Source organism: Chelon labrosus, assembly GCF_963514085.1.
Source record: "Chelon labrosus genome assembly, chromosome: 8".
NCBI lineage: Eukaryota > Metazoa > Chordata > Actinopteri > Mugiliformes > Mugilidae > Chelon > Chelon labrosus.
In genome coordinates, this window is record NC_140358.1 from 18,780,738 (window position 1) to 18,799,049 (window position 18,312).

The 18,312-nt window shown below is 42.5% G+C and overlaps 4 protein-coding genes across 4 annotated transcripts; 1 reads left to right on the plus strand and 3 right to left on the minus strand.

Annotated features, from left to right (window-relative positions):
- Positions 1-3,244: 3,244 nt before the first annotated feature.
- foxi3b (forkhead box I3b) lies at positions 3,245-5,438 on the minus strand. The gene is made up of 2 exons (XM_084549584.1): positions 4,448-5,438; positions 3,245-4,315 (listed from the first exon to the last, which is right to left on the minus strand). The coding sequence occupies exons 1-2, from the start codon at positions 5,046-5,048 to the stop codon at positions 3,750-3,752; spliced, it is 1,167 nt and encodes a 388-aa protein (XP_084405710.1). The 5' UTR covers positions 5,049-5,438; the 3' UTR covers positions 3,245-3,749.
- Positions 5,439-6,432: 994 nt separating this feature from the next.
- Positions 6,433-7,392, plus strand: syce3 (synaptonemal complex central element protein 3). The gene is made up of 3 exons (XM_084549660.1): positions 6,433-6,469; positions 6,777-6,879; positions 6,982-7,392. Exons 2-3 carry the CDS (start codon positions 6,777-6,779, stop codon positions 7,149-7,151), a joined length of 273 nt encoding a protein of 90 aa, XP_084405786.1. The 5' UTR covers positions 6,433-6,469; the 3' UTR covers positions 7,152-7,392.
- A 2,040-nt stretch (positions 7,393-9,432) lies between these two features.
- On the minus strand, positions 9,433-13,335 carry lcp2b (lymphocyte cytosolic protein 2b; the record flags this gene model as incomplete). The annotated part of the gene is made up of 12 exons (XM_084549879.1): positions 9,433-9,582; positions 9,764-9,913; positions 10,068-10,142; positions 10,300-10,368; positions 10,657-10,741; positions 11,162-11,403; positions 11,541-11,581; positions 11,658-11,686; positions 11,773-11,835; positions 12,852-12,898; positions 12,995-13,057; positions 13,264-13,335. 12 exons carry the CDS (start codon positions 13,333-13,335, stop codon positions 9,451-9,453), a joined length of 1,068 nt encoding a protein of 355 aa, XP_084406005.1. The 3' UTR covers positions 9,433-9,450.
- A 2,925-nt stretch (positions 13,336-16,260) lies between these two features.
- LOC311492229 (protein Wnt-8a-like) lies at positions 16,261-18,301 on the minus strand (the record flags this gene model as incomplete). The annotated part of the gene is made up of 6 exons (XM_084550449.1): positions 18,041-18,301; positions 17,920-17,953; positions 17,669-17,798; positions 17,206-17,331; positions 16,898-17,040; positions 16,261-16,818 (listed from the first exon to the last, which is right to left on the minus strand). The coding sequence occupies exons 1-6, from the start codon at positions 18,106-18,108 to the stop codon at positions 16,261-16,263; spliced, it is 1,059 nt and encodes a 352-aa protein (XP_084406575.1). The 5' UTR covers positions 18,109-18,301.
- Positions 18,302-18,312: the final 11 nt, after the last annotated feature.

Sequence of the window (18,312 nt, forward strand, 5' to 3'; positions counted from 1 at the left end):
AGCACCTGTTCGTTCTGAACATCTGAACTTGAACGGTCCTGCCAGACTTTTTTCCTGGAGAGGTGTGATTTCTCCTGTTTTTCTTTTACCTATCTACGATCAGGATAGGTTTTCCAAACACAAATCTCTCATCTCTCATGCGTTACAGCTCCGGTATAATCGTTCTCTCCCTGAGTTTATATTATAAACACCACCTACTTCTGTCCCTTGCATTGCACAAGCACAAGCACACACACACACAGAAACACACACACATTACCTGTGTGTGTTCCGTTAGCTCGACAGGTGTGTGGAAGAGTGCCACGAGCCAGGCGGCAGGTGGAGATGAGGATTTATAGATTTTAATTGTATCACTGTTGAGCAATAATTCTACTGCCTAAGGCGAGATAGGTCTGCAGCTACAGTAACATGTGAGACATGAGATTTTGTGCTAGGGATCCCTGAATTATAGAGAAGTTAGTGTATCCCACGACATTTTTGGGGATTATAAGGTATAAGTATAGTATCAGCTGAAGATAGCTGGCAAAGATGATTAACGCATGTGAGAAAGATAATAATTGTTTGTTAAATCAGGTTAGACAAGTGTGAATGAGGACAACTGTCCAGGTATAAAAAAAAATTATTGAAGAAACACGGAAACAGACAAGGGAAGTTCCAAGATACTGAAAGATATTGTGTATGAGTTACACTGAAAGCAAATTGACTTTTGTTTCAGGGAATCGTCAAGGTAAATCCCTCAGGTTTTACCGTTTCTTATCTGGGAAGCTCCATCTGGAACTCCATGTTCTTCCACTGATCTTGTCATGCCCATCCTCAGTGTGATTAACGTTACAAATTTGCATCAGTCTAAAACTGCCTGAGTAAGACGGCAGAAGGTGGCCCGTGCTGTTAGTGGAGTCTACAGAACAAAAGCCCTGCAATGTTTCTGTTGGCAGATACACTCAAACGGAGCATCAACCGGGACAGTGCCTCCCCTCTTCCTTATGCCATTTCTATCACCTGCAGGCATGGAGCCTGAACAAGATAAGGAGGAAGACAACGACTGGCTGCACAAGCTATTTTCAAGCCGACCCGGGATGGAAGTGTGACATGTTGGGACAGTGATAATCTGATATTTACTTTACTTTTCTCCTATTTTCTCTACTTATCTCCCGCTTCTTTCACTCTTGTCTCCTCATCCAGTCTGGAAAGATAATAACTCCAGGATTTTTTATTATTCTATTTGCATATGATTCTGGCAGCCACGACACCCCGAGTGGTTCCTTAGGTTCATGGCACAGTTTGATGCAGGACACTTCACACACAGTTAAATCCGATATGCAAGTTGCGCAACTAATAAAGCAGGACTTTGCGATCCATCCAAATGCACCCTAATCGTGTTGTTTTAAAATCAGTTATGCAAATTCTGACAGGGTGACCTCATGCTACTAATGCACTCTGCTATTTGTGCCAAGATGTTAAATCCAACTTGATCTGGGTTTGGAGTGTGTGTGCTCTTTTCTCTTTCTCTCTCTATCTCTTTTTTTGGTGCTTTTCTTTTGTTTTTGTGTTTAGTGTAAATGACTGTCATGCTGCCTGTGTTTCAGGGTAAATAAAGGCCTGAGGGTGACACCTATCAAAGGATGAAAACCATCCAATGTACTGAGTAAAACCGAGCCAATTTTTTTTTTTTAATCACGGCCGGGCCCGTTTAGGTTGCACAGAAAATGGTTATTGCTTGTTGTTTAGTTTGGTTTACGACCGTGTGAAGCCCAAATATATGCAGCACAAACACTCACTTGCCAAAAAGTTAGGTATGCTACTGAAAGTTATGCATTCTGATATAAAGTCATGCACTAAATCCTCCGCCGCGACTGGTGTAATGTTTAGTTTATGCTGAAAAAGCATGAGAAGGATAGTATTGCAGCTGTATAATCATTTTGAGGTGCTGTTAAACTGGGTTGAATTCAACACAAAACCCCACTGACTAAAATGGGTCTGTCAAAATAATAGAAACACGTGTCGGTACAACAGCCTCTCTCAAAGTTATTTTAAACAAATGTTCAATACCATAATCTTCATGAATTGAACATTTAGTGCTGGACTGTTAAATTATAATGCATTTGTTTTCACTCATGTACCTAATGAACTGGCAATTGAGTGTATATTCAATAATGTGTTTGAAATATGGAACAAAAGACAAGTGTCAGACAGCAGCATGTCCATTTCTTGTGTACACCTCACAATAAAGTCACACCTTGTATTATACAGTGTGCAGTTGTGTAATCTCTTTCTTTTATATCGTATAATTTCTTTTATATATTACCTTACAATATATTCAACATTTCTTTCTATGTATACCACAAATTAGTGTACACAGTATATATCCATTTCCTAAAGTGTTTTGAATGACAGTTATGGAAGAAAGCCAACTATGAACTTCTTTGTACTTCTTTGCCAGTCTGTTTCTCTCTGCATGACAGTAAAGCTATTGACTTGATTCACATCTATTGCTTGCACAGAACTCTCACACAGTTGCACGGTTCTGAATCTGGATAAAATCCTTCCACCAGTTCTAGCTGACCACTCTGTAAAGTGTACAGAACGGCCGAGTTTAATTTGCTAGTTAATTCACGCACCAGCATCTTTACTGTCTTTACACAGTTGGCCACGTCTCCCCCCTAATAAAGCTGTTTGCATCCAGTCAGCAGTATCTGTGTGTGGATGGTGTGACAGAGAGGGATTTCAGTGTTTAGCGTAGGAAAGGGGAAAGCATGGGAATGTGGATTTTCGCCGTTTAGGAGAATCAGTTAACTATCCATCACACAAAGATCAGGTTACACTGACATGCAGGTTCCACGCTACTGGTCATCGCTTTTTTTTACAGGACTGTTTTCTGTCAGTAAGTGCTTTCTCTTTCTCCTGTTTGTCTTGGTATTTGTGTGTGTTTCTGTATATGTGTGTGTGTGTGTGTGTGTGTGTTCAGGGGTGGGGGTGGGTGGAAGATGGATGTTGCCCCGGGGACCAATATTCATTAATCTTCATAAAATAAAATGAAAAAGCAGTTAACTCTAAAACCTTTATTGATATAAAAAGCACAACATACTGCATACAGTATAGCATTTACCACACATTATGAACCAGCAAACCAACAATCTACATTTGTAACATGACACAACACATACAAATATGTACAATGAATTAATGTAAGCACAATTAACACCTCTGTATCACACTCCAAGAATTGGATTTAGTTTTAGCACTATAAAAGATCATGACAGGAATCATGACTTCCCTTTTCTTTGTTTATCGTTTTACACACGATATGTAGACAACGGTGTAATTTAACTACACCTCTAAATGTGCTGGCTGAGCGTTGAAAGGGCGATACCATCAAAGAGTCACTGATAGCAGTGTGGAATGGCCTGATGTCAGCAGATCGGATCTAGGATCTGTTAATAATGAGTCAGATCTGATAGAGACGAGCTTCAGCTAGAATAAAAGCTGACTGAGGATCTGATAGCGAGGCCAACTGCGGTTTCAGGGAGCGACAGTCGTCGTCTTCTGCAGCTGACGCGGCGGTTCCTGTGGGAATCAAAGCTGCTGTCACACGCTATTGTGATCTCAACCTTCTCAGTCAGCGCAAACATGCTTGGTGTTTGCGTGCGAGTAGTCTTGTACAATAGAATCTCTTTGAAACAAAACAAATGAAATTCCTATCCAAGAGTCTTTTCAAAGATCCCCTTCCCCTCCCCCGCTTTAATGTCTTATTAAACTTCTGTGCCCTCGCGATGGTAGATGATTCCTGTCGAGCCCAGTGTGGGATAGAAATGCCCGCTGGAACTATTGTACTGGCTGAGGATGGGGCTAGTGTAGCCTATGGAGGAGTGGCTGGGCGAGGAGGAGAGTACAGGGGCAGCTGGAACTTGCGGTACCCACTCTGGGCCACCTGAGTTGGGGGAGTAGCTACTAAAGCTCCCTGGCTGCGTGGGCCTGTGCGACCCATCCAAGGGAAGGTTAATTTGCAGGGGCCTTAACCCATCGCCTCCCACCTCGTTCGTTCCTCCGGTGGACACTCCAGACATCTCGGACAAGAAGCTGCTCAGGCACGGCGCGGGACCTGACAAAGAGGGGGAGGGAATCCTGTCCGCTGTGGGGGAGATGTTCAGGGCAGAGTGTTTGGGGCTGCCCCTCTCGCTGTCTCCTGACTCTGGAGCCCCTGAGCTGCCGTCACCACCAGAGAGGGAATCAGACTTCCTCTTCCTTTTGCGGCGGAAGTTTCCGTTGTCGAACATCTTTTCGCAGTTTGGGTCGAGTGTCCAGTAGTTGCCCTTACCTGTGATATCACAGAGAAAAATAGTTGGTGAGATTTAGTTTAGATTTTTAAAAAGTATAGATAAATATAATTAAGACGATAAACATCCAAAGCATTGTCATAAACACACAAGAATGATTAAAGAATTATTACCTGGATCATCCTCGTCTCTTGGCACTTTCTTGAAGCAGTCATTGAGTGACAAGTTGTGTCTGATAGAATTCTGCCAGCCTGCTTTACTCTTGTTGTAGAACGGGAAGTTATCAGCGACGTACTGGTAAATCTGACTCAGCGTCAGTCTCCTGTCTGGCGCTCCGTGGATGGCCATGGCGATGAGAGCAGAGTAGGAGTAAGGAGGCCTGACCAGCTTCATTAAGTCTTCTTGTGAGGGGAGAGAGAACCAGCTCAGCTCCCCTCCTGGACCCCCTGCTCCAGCTGGGCCCAGGTAAGGCCTCTGCATGCCGTAGTGCTGAGGGACAAAGGGAGGGCCGGGATTACCAGGCGGGCCGGTGGTAGCCAGGTAAGGCGGCGTGTTGATGCCGGAACCGTTGAACCAGAGGTAAGGGTTTGGGGAGGAGGTGGTGTAGTCGCTCAGGTCGTAGGACGTCGGAGTGGTGCGCTGAGGGCTCGGCAGCGACGGAGGGGGGTAGTAGCAGTCACCGTACATGCTGAGCTCAGGGGGCTCCTGGCCGAGGCTGGGGAACTGTGGGCCACATCGAGGAGGAGACTGGCCCTGAGCCTCAAATGAAGACATCGTCAGGATTCTTCTCACCTCTCTGCCTCTTCTTTAACTCTTTGTCTTTGGTTGTCCTCACTATCTATGCCTAACTCTCTTTGTGGTTACTTTGTCAGCACGCAGACGTCTTGATCTTGTTTACTCCTTCGTAGGTTGTTTAAATACTCATCCAACTGACTGTTTCTAAGTTTCTAAGTCCTAGGCTGCTCCCCTTCACTAGTGTCTTGTCCGTTTGCCCTTGCTTTATGTCAAGATGTCACCTGTCATACCTGCTTTATCTTTTTCCCTGGAAACGCCCCCTGTCTAATTTGATTGGCTGCTTTTTTCAGGTGAGTAGTCTGTTGCTGCTTTCTCTCCCCCCTTTTTGTTTTTTTTCCTGCTGTCAGCTATTTCAGGCCTCCAGGGGCTTTGTTCACCGTCAATTAAATAACTTTCCACTCAAGCTGTTAATCCAACATTAATTGAGTTCAGTCACAGTGTTTTGTTTTAATGCAATTATGAAGCCAAGTGAAATGTATTTTTTGACATTTATTCACGTTCTAAATATTAATTACTTTGATCCTATCATGTTACTCCTAGATAGAAGACGATAAACAACGTTTTAAAGTAACAAGACAATGTTGTGCACACCACCAGTGTTTTATTTATTTGTTTTAGATGTATTCAACATTTACTTTGAAGCTTCACTGGTATATTTTTTTCCATTCAGAAATTCTACTTTTTAAATAATGAACCCGAATAGTGATAATGAACAATATTGCAAATTGTATATTGTGTTTGACAGTTTATTAGGTACACTAGTGAAAGTTAATGCATTCAAAATAAAACAAAATAGAATAAGTAACAGCAACAGCAGTTTAAAGCTGTAGCCAAAGTGGACATTCCAGTACCATATCAGCATATCAAATGTTTCTGTTATTTTAGTCGGTGGGCTAGGCCAAATAACAACAACAACAACAACAAAAAATAAACTTTTGCATTTAATTCAATCCAGTTTAACAGCACCACAAACTACATCCACTAAAAAATACAATCGTGAAGTGGGATTTAGTGCAGGCCTGAATTTGTATGCTTGTGTACCTAATGAACTGGCAAGTGGTTGTAAATGTACTTTGCGTACAGCATTACTGAGTGCAGTTAGTCTGTAACTTTAAAACACATATCATACCTCATATATATATATATTTCTATTTTCTTTTTTAATTCTTCGGTTGGCCTGATACCTAAAAATACAATTTTTGATAATGTTCTCATTTACAAAGTGTGCAGTATCCCAATTACAACTAACATCATATGGTAATACGGCGAATTTTCTAAATAAATATTTTTTTAAAAAAGTGGAATTGACCCTTTATAAGCTACCAGTGCGCGTGCTCGTTATTTCTTCAAATTAGCGCGAGAACTTGGTTTCCCCGCAACAACAAACTAACTCTCTGAGGGTAAGTTAACATCGTAAATTTTGAGAATTATGAAAGTCGTCCAGTAAATATCACCCCTACTGACGGAGGATTAAATTTCAGTTATTAAATGAAGTTCGCGTTGACAAATGGCTACTAAAGCAGTGTCTTTATTTTAGAAGATGCTAACTTTTTGTTAGCTAACGGCTAACGCCTGTAAGCTAGCTAACGTTTACCGTTGCTCCCTAAAGTCCTTGCTAGCTTTACATATTTCGTTTGCGGAGACGTGTCTGTGCGACTAAGTAAGTAAAGGGTGATTTGAAGGAAAACATGCCGCTGTGTAATTTAGATGACAGATTCATCTTCGTGCCCTGGGGAAATCAAAAACGAGGACGTGCTGGAGCTCAACAAGGAGTTGGAGAGAATGACTGAGGACGTCGAAAATATATCAGGTATGAAACTCTTAATTCCTGTCGGGAAATGGAAATTTAGACACTTTTAATGAGGCGTTGTCAACATAAACGCCCGCACCTCTTCTTCGTTTGTGCCTGTAGCGCAGCTCACCTGGATGGCTTATGACACGGTCGCACTGCGGACCAGTCCCGAGCTGGGAGGCGCTATGCGGGAACTGGAAGAAGCGTATCACAGGTGCAGAGCTGCTGTCTGCGGGGGACCGGACCAGGAGCCAGAGATGGACAGATGTCCTGCCACTACACAGATGTGAATGTGTAATATTACAGCGAGTTTTCAGTTCACGAGTGCTGCACTGAGATAAAGCAGTGTCAAGTCAAACTGTATTTGTAATGGGTTCCAGTTAATAAAGCAGTTGCTGCAACACTGTTGTAGATGTGTTGAGTATTTACACAGTTTTTCCAAGAGTTTTCTTTAAAACAGGATGTTTGAATTATTGCCTGCAGACATTGTTTTGTCGTGATTCCTCTGCTCTCTTTGGTGTGTTAACTTAAATAAATAAAATGAACTGAAATGAGAATGCGTTCTGTTGTGTTTGTACGCAAGTGTGTAGCACCACGTTTTGAATAATCACAGTGTAAATATTTCAGTGTCAGGTTTGTTATGTGTGGCAGATAATAACGGTTTTCATTTCCATTCATATGTAATCATTTTTCAGATGGAAAGCTCTGACAAGTTTGCAGAACACGCCAGCTCCACCTCCCGCATTGATCTGGAAAACATACTGAGAGGGCTGGACTCTTTGTCGAGCTGCATGGACCAACTGGCGCGTATGTTTGACAGTTTATCCCGCTCACTTAACACCTCCAAAATGTCAAAAAAAAGAAAGAAAAAAAAAGCACCAATTATAACAGTAAGCTGAACTTGATGATTGATTTGCAAATATGCAAAGCGCATGACGAAGCGCCTGTCACAGTTCTGTGAAATGTGATGAGCTCAAGGTGGATTATTGTACACCAGCTTAGCCTTGCTTGTAGATGTCAGCAGTCCAGAGTTACATGATAATGTCTGTCATATTGGGCTCCACTGATGTGTAGATAGGAGTAACTGAAGGATTTCACATGCATGGAGACAGGAGACAGATAGGCTGTCTGATGTGGGGCATGATGTTGCAACTTTTTTTTTTTTTTTAGCCAGGGGCAACAGTTGTGGGCAAAGAGGCTGTCAGAGTGATAGCTATCTGCTCACCTAATTGGCTCAAAGCCTGGAAACAAGCTGCATCTGTGTTTTTTTTATGATGGTAACTGTGCATATGGAATAATTTATGGTACTGTGACACTTCATTTTTAATATAGTATACACCGATAAGGCATAATATTATGACCACCTTCCTAATATTGTGTAGGTTTCCCTTGTGCCTCCAAAAAAGGGGCCTTTGGGTCTTATGGGTTGAAGAAAGGGGCCTCTGTGGATCAGGCTTGTTCAGTGCATCCCACAGATGCTTGGTCAGTATAAGATCTAGTGAATTTGGAGGTCAGGTCAACACCTTGTGCTGTTCTTCATGTTTTTTTAAGTTGCGTGTCTGTGTCAGGCTGCATCCTGCTGGGGATGGCTGCTGCCATCAAGGAGTGTCATTGCTATGGGATGGGGGTGTCTGGTCTGGTCCAGGTGCAAGGTCCAAAGGGTTCCCAGCAGAACATTGTATGGTCAATGTGATTTCCTTTTCCTATCAGTGGTTTTTGGCTAATCTAATGGATAATCTGTTTATTCGTAATGTACTGGTTTGATATGTAGTATTAAAAAATGCATAAATGACCCCACAAACAAGAAATCATGTGCTCATGTCGATGTAACTGACATTCAGAAGAGGGTGGCAGTTTAAATTTGTACAATTTTGGAGAGAAATATTTAGCAGAAGATTAAATGCCTATGTTTCTAGCTTTTAATAGTTGTTACTAAATGTTGTATGCATGCTGACATCTTTGTGTAAATTAGTTGAAATAGTATGAAATTGGGACGCAATAAGATACTCATGTCAGTCACAGTGAAATACTAGTACTGGCTTGCAATAACATGAGAAAATAGACATAGTATATACTATTACATTTTTTCGTTCAGACTTGACAGTGTAAAAATAGTTGGTGTAGACCTGACGCGGTTATGAAATACGATATGTGCTTTCTGTCTACAGTTCGGACCCATCTGAAGCAGTGTGATCTGATCGTTTGTGTTGGCCACCCTGACAAGCTGGCGTCTCTCAAAACCCAGGAGGCAGAGGAGCATCAGTCCACAGCTTGACCTGAAGTGGATGTTTGAAGAGTGGAGGTAATGCTGTTGGTGTGAAATACACAGTGAAGCAAAATATAAAAACCACCAGCCATGGGGAAAAAGTTTTTTTTTGTCTCTCATTCTGTTTACTAAAAGTACAAGTGAAGGTACCAAAAAGAGGAATTACATAACAATGACCTTTGAGATTGGGAAAATTGTGACATTTCTTCAGATGTTCTAAAAAAGCGTCTGAACAAGCCTCACGTGTTCGTGCGCACAAATTAGCATAGAGAGGTCACACAGTCAGGCGTAAACACCCACGTCAAGCCCGGTGTTGTTGCTGGTCAGGGTGCCGCGGGGTGCAGCAGACAGCACTTGGGCTGGGTATGTTCTTCACAACTCTGGTCTGTGGCGTCAATGAGCAGCAGCGGGGTGTGTGCATGATGGGTGATCATCTCCTTCACCCCAGGGAAACTCTATAGTGCACACAAAATATGACAGTGACTTAATGACGCATCGCGGCATAAGTCAGCATCAAACATTCCCTGAGGTGCACCACCACAAGATGTGAATGTTTCAGTTAAATCAGAGTGAATGCACTGACTTTTTCCTTTCATTTTAACGTTATAGTTAACAGTGTCGGCATTGTCAGCTTACCTGGGAGTTTTTGAGTCCGCTGCCAAGGGAGTAGGAGTTGCCTTGGTTACGGATCTTAATGTTGTAAACCTTGCCTTGATTCAGCAGCACCAGGGTGTACGGGTGCTCGAGCGAGCCTTTTAGGCTGTCTCTTACCACGAATGCCCCATTCTTAAAGACACATACATGCACATGACCACATATGCAAACCTGCCCAGCTATTAATGTTATTGCAAAATTTCAGTTGCGTGTTAATTTGTTTGTGTGTATTTACTCCAGATGGAGAAGGATGAGATTAGTGAGACTGCAAGATGCAGCACCTGACCTTGTTCACCAGTCGAACCGCATCTTCAGCTTGATGTCTGGTCACTTTTCCTCCATACCAGCTGGGATCCAAGCTCTGGATTCACCATGATAGAACAGTCACAGTAAGGGGGTGACTCAGCAAATTATTTATGCTTCGTTTCTGCTGCAGTGACTCATGTGTTTATCAATTTAGGACAGGTAATGAAATTAATTAGCTTAGAAAATAAAAAGCTTGAGTTTTAATAGCAGACCTCAGGGTCCCTGTTGTGTTCTTGTTGTTTTCCAACATCGCCATCTGCTGTTTTCCTTTTGAAAGTGCCCTTGGTGTGTAATTAAACAAACGTATTACACCCAGCCTGAACTATTGTGTTTTCCTCATTAGTATATAAGGGAATAGTGGCTTTATTGTAATTTTATTTTCACCATTTTTGGTCAATCTATTGAATTGCTGACCTTAACAGGTTGTGTTGGCGCTGGAAGGGTTGGATTTGGTTTATTCGGCCTGTTGGGTGAGAAATAAAATAACGACAAAATTGAGAAAAGTTGAAGAATTGATTTACACAAAGTCTAGGCCTTGCTGGAGTCACAGATTGTTTTGGTTGTTTTACCTGTTGGGCACATCTGTAGGCCGAGGGGGCAGTGGGTGGTGTAGTCTGGGGGTAGATGGGACCGGAGGCTCGACAGCTCTGCCCCCTTGTGGACATTATCGATAATGTGAAAATGAAAATGGAGTGAGAGAGGAGATTGATTAGAGACATATTAGTACACCTCATACTAAATTTTGGAATGTCTTCCTGGGATGGCATATCTATATATAGATTGTGTTGGCCAGCTGCTGGGATAAGGAATGGAAAAATATATATATATATTTTTTTTACATAAGCGATAAATGCAAAATCAACATTGTTATTGCTTGTTTATCGATGAATGTACTTACTTGGTGCTTTGGGAGGTTTTTGAGTGTTCATTCTTGGAAGTTGTGGAAGCTTTAAGTTTCTTTCACCTGGGAACGGACCACAAACATAAACATTTTTTCAGTTATGCGAGCAGGAAACATGATGACCCGTTCTGCTTTCAAACCATGTACAATGAAAAGCGCTGAGATGCTTTCACATATATGTGCATTTCATTGTGCACTGTAGTTGTAGTTGCTTTCCATTACCTCTGACACTGTCCTGGGGTTTAGTTGGTCTCGGAGGGCGAGGTGGTTTCTTCATGTCTGCAATGTCAGGCAGTTTGTTGGCATTTTCCCAGTTCTCGTCACTGTGTTGTTCCTCAGCTGTCTCAGGACAGATGTAGTCTTCTTCTGATGCCTCCTGGTCTGGACCCTCATACTCATTGTCACTGTCATTTTCCTGACCACATGTGAAGTATTGTATGTGGTAAAACGCAGATTACATTTCCTCTGTTTTTAATTACATATTAGGTGACATTGGTACTGTTTGTATTATTTAAAGTGGCCAAATGTAATGTAAAAACACTGTTTACTTACAAACTCATCAGAGTCCCAAGTCTCTTCCTTTTTAAAAAACGCTGTAGGAACATATGTTGTAAAAAGATCAGGCCTCAGGAAAGATGGCTGTTTAATATCAGTTGAACGGTTCTTTACCTTGTTTTGGTGACTTCAGTGCCTTCAATCTGCACAAAAAATTAATGTTAACATTTGTTTCGTTATATATTCACCTGAAACTTTAGAATAAGATCTGAATAAAAAAAAGTCTTACTTCTGCCCAAAGTTCTTCTTCTGCTCTTCCTTGTTGATTTCACTTTGGATCTTGGTAATAATTCTATTGAGATGCAATACCAATAGGTAAAGTATTACCAGTATGTTCAGTAGAGCCCGGCTGGTACAGGATATTTGGGGGAGTAAAAAAATATGTCTCTTTTCTTTTGATACATATATACACCAGTCAGCCACAACATTAAAACCACCACCACCCCTTGAGGTGAACAATAACTGACGAACATGCACACGCTATATCACGTGATGGAAAAAAAAAAGTCATATATCGCACCACGCTATATTCTTACATTGCCCTTTATAATAGACACGGCTCATGAACACCCTGACTCATCTCAATGCTGTGTTGTGCTACGTTGTGCTGTGATATAGTGACACACTTATCATTTTTCAACTTTTTCAACAATTGACTTGTGTTTTAGATCGGACCACACGGGCCGCATCAGTGACCCTTGGCCGCCCATAACCCCGTCGCCGATTCACCGCTTTTCTCTCTTCGGTCCACTTTTAATAGACCAGTACAGACTGCTCTAATGACTGACAATTTTTGGAGTATGCTTTGACCATAATCGCAATTTTGCCCCTTTCAGATCCTTCCACTCGCCTTTTTTCCTGCTTCTAATGCACCAACATTGAGGGCAAAATTTTGATCTTGCCGTCTAATATATCCCAACCACTGACAGGTGCCATGATAAGTAGATAATCAACATTATTCACTTGACCAGTGATTTTGTCATAATGTTATGGCTGATCGGTGTACAAGTATATTCACATTGATAAATTATAGCTGGCTACTTCCTGTGCTAACTTAGTATCATCTGGTGCACTGATACCAATGCCTGTGTTACAATAATGCTAGCCAATAATACCGGTTGGGCTCTCATATTCAGTCTCATAGTACTACTTTCTGCTGGTACTTTCATATGTGGACAAAAATACCACTCTGCTACAAGCCAAATAATGATAGCCGTGAATAGAATGCAACTTCCTGTGCACTGCTATAAATCTTGGTATCTAAATAGGTGATAGGTGATGCTTCAGTAAACAGAATTTTAGACTCACGGAACATAGAGGCAGGGGAACATTTCAAGCTCGTTCTCCGTCATATGCTAGATGGTGCAGATTTGAACATTATGAAAATTAGACGATCGAAGTGTTTCAAAAAAGGTAAAAGCCAAAAGAGGTCCAAAGGGTTTCACACTTACCACGAACTGTTCTCCAGTTATGCTGCTCTTCATCACCACTCTGTCGCAGCCTGTTAGCTTAAGCTGAAAGGACAATTAGATGTCCAGCGCTTGCAGAAAAGCTACATTAACTTTTTTTTTTTGTAGGTGTAAAAGCTCATTCACTTTTTAGGAATACTGTACACTGTATCATATTATAACAAGTCTATACTTGCATATTTTCACTATCCGTGGAATTACAGTACTTGACAACTACAAAAGATATAAAAAGTATTTTTTTTAATACTCACCTTCCTCATGTAGTCAGCTAGGCATAGGGCATTCCATCCCATCACCTCTGTTTTAGACGGAATATTATTCATACTCAAGGTGGCCTCTTGCACATATTATACCCACTTAAAAGACGAAGAGCCCTTCTTCATCACAGCCGACCTGTCTTCTGAAATGAAACTTCAGAGTGAACATTTTAAGTAAGCACGTCAGTGGTTTGTCATTGTCTTACCTACGAGAAGGAAAGTTTCAGTGGTCATAAAGAACTATTATTAGATCGTGCAGTCGCAGACCTTATCTGTATCTCTAAACATAGATGCTGCTGAGCTCCTTTCACACAGTACTGTACGTGTGTTGTCTATGCTGTGTTTGTTCAGAGTAGCCTGTTTTTCACTGAAGATCAGATGCGTATTTCTTGCTTAGTTTTAAATAAACTCCAGCTGAGGCCAAATGCGTCTCGAGTGTTGACACAAACGGACTGATGCAGCCGTGATACGTGATGATGTGACCGTGTTGTTTCCTATCCATAACGTTAATGTGTTCGATGTTGTGTTCCAGCTGCAGTCAGGCCTCTTGGTATCTCACACCCAGGTGATAGAGGAGGGCAGCTAAGAGAACTGGTGATCAATCAAGCTCAGACTCCCCCCCCCCCTTCTCCTAGACTCCCAAGCCTGTCTGGGCGAATACATGAGTTCCCTTGGGGGGTCCTTGCGGGAGATCATCCACCCCCTTTCCCCTGTTTTCCTCCTCTGTCCTGATTAGGAAACATACCCCCCATGAAAGATGTGGTGCCGCCACTGTGGATGAGGAAAAATGTTGGATAATGTCAGAGAACTGCTGTAAAAGTAACTAATAATCAACTAAAAAAAAAACTACGCTGTATAAAGGGAAGTTGTGTAATTATCAGATGCAGGGTTTACAACGGGGCATCTCACTTGTATCTCAACCAAACAGCGGCGTCATATGGGAACAATATGGAACCAGTCATGTACTCAGCGGAGGGGGTGGATCCGTGTGGGCCTCCAGTGGGGTGAAACCTTCATTAACACTCAGCAGGGCAGCATGGGAAACGCAGGACATCCCCAGAAGTAAACAGACAAATGGGTGGGATGGGAGGGAGTGTTTTGGATGTTTTGCTCTCTGTGAGAATTTTATTTGGGGTTAATGTTGTCCTGATTTGTTTCTGTAATAGAAACCGAGCTTCACCCCTCCAAGTTAAGGGTGAAGCTCGGTTTCTATTACAGAAATTAATCATGTTTTTTCCTCTTTGCCTATACTTGATTATGGCGATGTTGTATATATGTCATCTTCAACCAGCTGCCTTCAGTCCTTGACTCCTGTCTATCACTGTGCTCTGAGGTTTATCACTGGTTGCGTCCGCCTCACCCACCACTGTGAACTGTATGCAAAAGCTGGCATGCCTTCCCTGGATATAAGACGCTATACACACTGGATGACTCATATATACATATATTTATGCACTTTTCTTCAGAGAACTAGACGCCGTTACGCCCTACGATCGAATGACATTCTGCATTTTTCTGCTCCTCGTGTTTGAACTGAAACGGGTAAAAAAGCTCCCCCAGAACTTGTTTCACTGGAAGCATTCAGCTCCATTTTAAAAAAACAACAATGGAAATCGTTTGAACAGTGCCTATGTTCTTAACTTTTTACTGTACCTACAACTTCTGCACTTTATTTCTCGCACCTTAACATTTTATATTTTTGATTTTTTACTCGTTGTTTGTTATTATTGTTTGTCTGTCTTGATCACCATGACGTGTGCTGCTGCCTTTCTTGGCCAGGTCACCCTTGTGAAAGAGGTCTTGGATCTCAATGGGTTTTTTATCTGCTTAAATAAAGGTTATAATAATGAGAGTACACATGAAGATATGTTCATTTTGTGGCACGAATGTTAGTCTTGCCACGGTCTCGGTGTGTTCTGTATTCATTCTATGTCACATTTTGAACAACGCTCATCGAAGTGGAGGACTTGGTCTCCACAGAGTCTGGTGATCTAGCCACAGCATCCGCTCAGTCGTGCGAAGATGAATCAAGTTTGAACCCCTCGCTAATCTCTATTTACTGCTTTGTTACATACAGCTCTGTTACCGGCCCAACTTTGCGTTAGACTCCCACCCCCTCTACCGCCTCCCAGGCATGGACCCCCTGAAGAAGGTAATATCCATGCCATCACTCATTTAGCTGAGGCACTGGCAGATTTATGACACATCCAGCTGAGAGGAAGATTTTTGGAGATACAGGGGGTAGAGGTAAGAAGGAAGCAACTGAATGGCTCCTTCAGACACAGATGGGCCAGTGGGCGGAGATAAGGCTCCTCTTAGACCTAATTACTTGCAACTATTAGAAATTAACTAGCTTTCAAGGTGGAATGTGATTGGTACATATATATAACTGTGTGGCTGGACTCCAGTGTGGCCTACTTTGCTGAGAACTTTTTATTTCTTTACTCAAAGTGACTGTCAACGTATTTCCTCTCTTAAGCTTTGATGTATAGGTGCATTTGCATTCCCTGTGAGATGCGACAAAGACTAGGATAGGCAGAGGTGCCCCGATTATCAGGCCAAATACCTCCTGACTTCTAGTGGTGGAAATACTTCCCTAATTTGTCTTTCAAAGCCTCTCTGCTCTTTGAATGAAATCAATACACACTGACATCAAAGTGGCAGTGGATCAACACTGGATCAACACCTTGGTGAGGTGTGAACTGCACCATGTTATCCATGTAATCCTCTCTTAAGTGTATTCACTTCATTCATATTCTAACTTGCCCGCTCTGTCAGGGACTGAAGGGGCCCATGGGATTTTATAAGTAAAGGTATTCTCTGTCTGTGGATTGAAATGAAATATTCAGAATTGTTTCTTTTTTTTCTTTTTGCTTTAATTTTAATTTAAAAGGCACAATATTCTTAAATAGACATGTAGTATTTGTACAGGGAGACATGGAAAAGACAAAGAAAAGTGCAAACACATAGACAGATAACCGATGCGTATTTTCATTTGGGTCCCCGGTGTCTCCGTCTCAACCCACTCCCGTCCCCGCCTTCCCTCCTCGCGCACACATGTTTCACTATGACCTGAGAGCAGTCCTCGCAGTTCACCTTGCAGCACCAGTGGAATTTGCAGTTGCAGCTGCTCACTACCTCCGTGCGCCTCTCTTCCACTCTCAGGCCGCATTCGTGGCACAGCCTGCGGCAGCTCCTTCTCTCCCACTGGGTTAAAGCCTCGCCGTGCTGCACACACTCACGGCCCTCGGTGCCGTACAGCCCCATGCTGGCGTTCTTCCTGCAGTAATCGGGAGAGTCCTCCAGGTAGATGAGCTCCGCCGGTTCGATGCTTCCGAACGTGTCCACGATCGCACCTCGGTTGTCCGCGCTGTTGGCAGCCCTCATGCGCTTTTTGTCGATGTCAAGTTTCTGAGCTTGACTGTGCTTGATCTTTAAGTAATTACCGATTTCTCTAAAGTCGGACAGCTGCGTCCAACAGGTTTGGACGCTGCAGCTCTCGGACATCCCATGGCATCTGCAGATGCGCTTCATGGTTGCTTTCACGGCCTGTTGGAAACCAGACACATTTAATTACTTCTAACGGCTTAAACAGTGGGAAGCAGAATGTGGTTCGGTAAAAACCTACCAGCCGTCCAGCTGCGTTGTTGTGTAAGTTGACTGCAGCCCTGGAGTCTTGACCCGTCTCCTGCGCATCCACGTACTGTTTGGAAATCCTCTCCCCGAAATCCACGTTATCACTGCAGCCACCCCATAACCACCCAGGGCCGCCTGCACACATCACAAGAGATCACATGCTTTAATCCACTGAGAATAGAAACTATAACAGTTTAGCCCCAAATTATGTTTTATATTTCTAAAAGGTACCAATGCCGTACCAGATATAGAATCATATTCTGCGTAATTTTTATGCATTTATTTCCCCGTGAACCTCACCAATTTTTCCGTTCTTTGAAACATCACAGCCACAGTTTTCGAGGTCTCCCAGACTGCAGTTCCTGGTCAAAGTGTACATGACCCCTGCTGCACTGATGGCATGGACAAAAGATGTCTCTTTGGTAGCTAAAAGGGGGGAAAAAGCATCATACTTTTACATCATGTTATGGGAAATATACGTGTCAAATATTCAATAATTGTGCCCATGAGCCCATAATAATCGAATGACATTACAAAATTACAGTAATTGAAAGTTTAAATTATAGCTTTGCTACTAAAAAATAAATGTCAAATGTAGATAGATAGCATGTATGTGACTTAAATTTTTAGACCTACATTCATATTACTGTTGTCTTCTGACACGTTTTCAGTTTTCTGTGCGGACGTGTAATATGTGTTCTGATTTAATGTTCTTGCTCACATACACCTGCGCGTAGAAACTTTGCATAAAACCAGAACCCACCTCGTCTCAGTCCTTTCAGCTGGGTTGCGCTGTCGGGACAGTTCCATCTGTCCCACGCGAACTGATGTTTGCACTCCTCAGTCCCACTCTGTGTGCCCACCTGCACGCTCCTTGCATAGGTGAGATAGGCCTGCAGGGGAGGCAAATGGCAAGTCTTCTTTATTATCAAATAAATGCATCTTGAAATGTTGTCCTAAACCTTTTAGTGTAAGCAAAGCAATCAAGAAGTTACATTTTTTTTGTTTATTTACCTTTGGTCCTGTCATAAGGAGGTTACTTGCCACCCTGAGAAGAGGAAAAATTGGGAAATGAGATCATTCTAGCTGAAGCGCATTAAAGATGTGCGCAGACAGTGTGTATAAAATGTCTTACCAAGCATGTCCCGGGCACATTTTGTATAGAAAAAACAGGAGCCAGAGTAATGAACACACCATTTTCATCTGCACCTTTAGGTCCGTTTAACCCGGTGAGCTGCTACTTTCTCCTTTATTTGAACGAGGAACAAATGGAACTCTTGTTCTTTGTTCCCGAGGCCCGGGGAAGCTGATTGGATGACTGTTTCAAGAAACGCCTATATGCGCACTTCAAAGGATGGCATTAGGCCGCAGTTTATTTTCTTCCCCGAGGCCGTATGACACCAGGGT

Bases quoted from the DNA above. Each gene is read 5' to 3' on its own strand.
- foxi3b (XM_084549584.1), bottom strand. From the start codon at position 5,048: ATGTCTTCATTTGAGGCTCAGGGCCAGTCTCCTCCTCGATGTGGCCCA. The intron at 4,316-4,447 runs GTAATAATTCTT...GTGATATCACAG, and splicing joins AAGAGACGAGGATGATCCAG to GTAAGGGCAACTACTGGACA.
- syce3 (XM_084549660.1), top strand. From the start codon at position 6,777: ATGACAGATTCATCTTCGTGCCCTGGGGAAATCAAAAACGAGGACGTG. The intron at 6,880-6,981 runs GTATGAAACTCT...TTGTGCCTGTAG, and splicing joins GGACGTCGAAAATATATCAG to CGCAGCTCACCTGGATGGCT.